This window comes from Olea europaea, unplaced genomic scaffold (genome assembly GCF_002742605.1).
Source record: "Olea europaea var. sylvestris unplaced genomic scaffold, O_europaea_v1 scaffold1474, whole genome shotgun sequence".
NCBI lineage: Eukaryota > Viridiplantae > Streptophyta > Magnoliopsida > Lamiales > Oleaceae > Olea > Olea europaea.
Genome location: NW_019232298.1, coordinates 76,772 through 77,964, shown reverse-complemented (window position 1 = coordinate 77,964; position 1,193 = coordinate 76,772). Strand labels below are relative to the sequence as shown.

The 1,193-nt window shown below is 35.8% G+C and overlaps 1 protein-coding gene across 1 annotated transcript; it reads right to left on the bottom strand.

Moving 5' to 3' along the window:
- Nucleotides 1–200: 200 nt before the first annotated feature.
- On the bottom strand, nucleotides 201–986 carry LOC111376225 (zinc finger protein 5-like). Its single transcript, XM_022999177.1, has one exon. It carries the CDS (start codon nucleotides 917–919, stop codon nucleotides 272–274), a length of 648 nt encoding a protein of 215 aa, XP_022854945.1. The 5' UTR covers nucleotides 920–986; the 3' UTR covers nucleotides 201–271.
- Nucleotides 987–1,193: the final 207 nt, after the last annotated feature.

Below are 1,193 nucleotides of genomic sequence, written 5' to 3'. Positions count from 1 at the left end.
AAATTCTTTCACTGTGGGATATTATATCTATGGCCTACCAGTAGCATCCTTAAAGATGGGAGGTATTAATCATTTCCATGGTTAAAAGGAACACTTAAATTTTTTATGTATAATTCAAGTCTCAATGACTGCAAATACAATGTCAATAAGTTTCTCATATTACGTCAGAAAAAATTGAGGGGACGAAAAGAAAAAAAAAATGAAACTACAAATTTTATGTATGTTATTGCTCAACTTCAAACTAACCATAAATAATGATTTCAAATCTTATCTAGTGGCGCCTGGAACAAAAGCTCAAACCTAACTGGAGATCTAAACATTCGAATTTCTGCTTAGAACTAGGCAAATAAGAAGGGTTGCTGACAAGCTTGGTGGTTCTTGATTTGCCTGCGTGTGTAAGAGTGAACCTGGAGTGTTTATCTTGTGCAGGCAGGGCCGCGGCAGCAGCGGACATGGAAATCTCGTGGCCGTTGATATCAGCCTCCACTCTACAATTGTAGGGGTGGGAGTTGATTTGCGACTCCTGGTAAATCGCAAATCCCGAGCGATGGAAATTGAAGTAATGGCTATTTTGAAAAGGTTGAGTGAAATAACTAATACTGGCTTTTCTTGCTTGAAGCTGCAGCCTTTTTTTTCTCATTCTCTCCTTTTTGTGGGCATTTTGATGGCCTCCCAATGCTTGTGAATTTGCAAATTCCTTATAACAAAATTGGCACACGAATTTTTTGTCATCTGTTGAACTTTTCGCTTCCGAAACATGTTTTTGATTTGTCACAATAGAGGAAGACGACGATGAATTTACACTTTCATCCCTTTCTGCAGAAGGATTTTCATGTGGATTAAGCTCGAAACCGAAAAGTTTGAGCTTTTTGGGAGGGGATGCATCGGTAAATTCATGAACAGAAAAATCTTTTCCCATTTATAATCTACTCTGAGAGTGAAGAAAAAATTAAGGTATTTTTGTAAGAAATGATGCACAATTTGAGTTATGCCCCTCTCTTCCTTATATAGTAAACTGCATCCTATTGGTTTTTGGCTATATATGTATAATGCAATACATCTTTATATTATAAGATCATTTTATATTCATGAAGAGCATAAATGTACCAAGGTCAATTAAAAAAGCATAAAAATGAATAGTCAGATTAGGGAAGTTGTCTCTCATGCAATATTGTTTTCTGCATTTTTTTTTT

Excerpts from the sequence above, each read along its gene's own strand:
- LOC111376225 (XM_022999177.1), bottom strand. The coding sequence starts at position 919 with ATGGGAAAAGATTTTTCTGTTCATGAATTTACCGATGCATCCCCTCCC.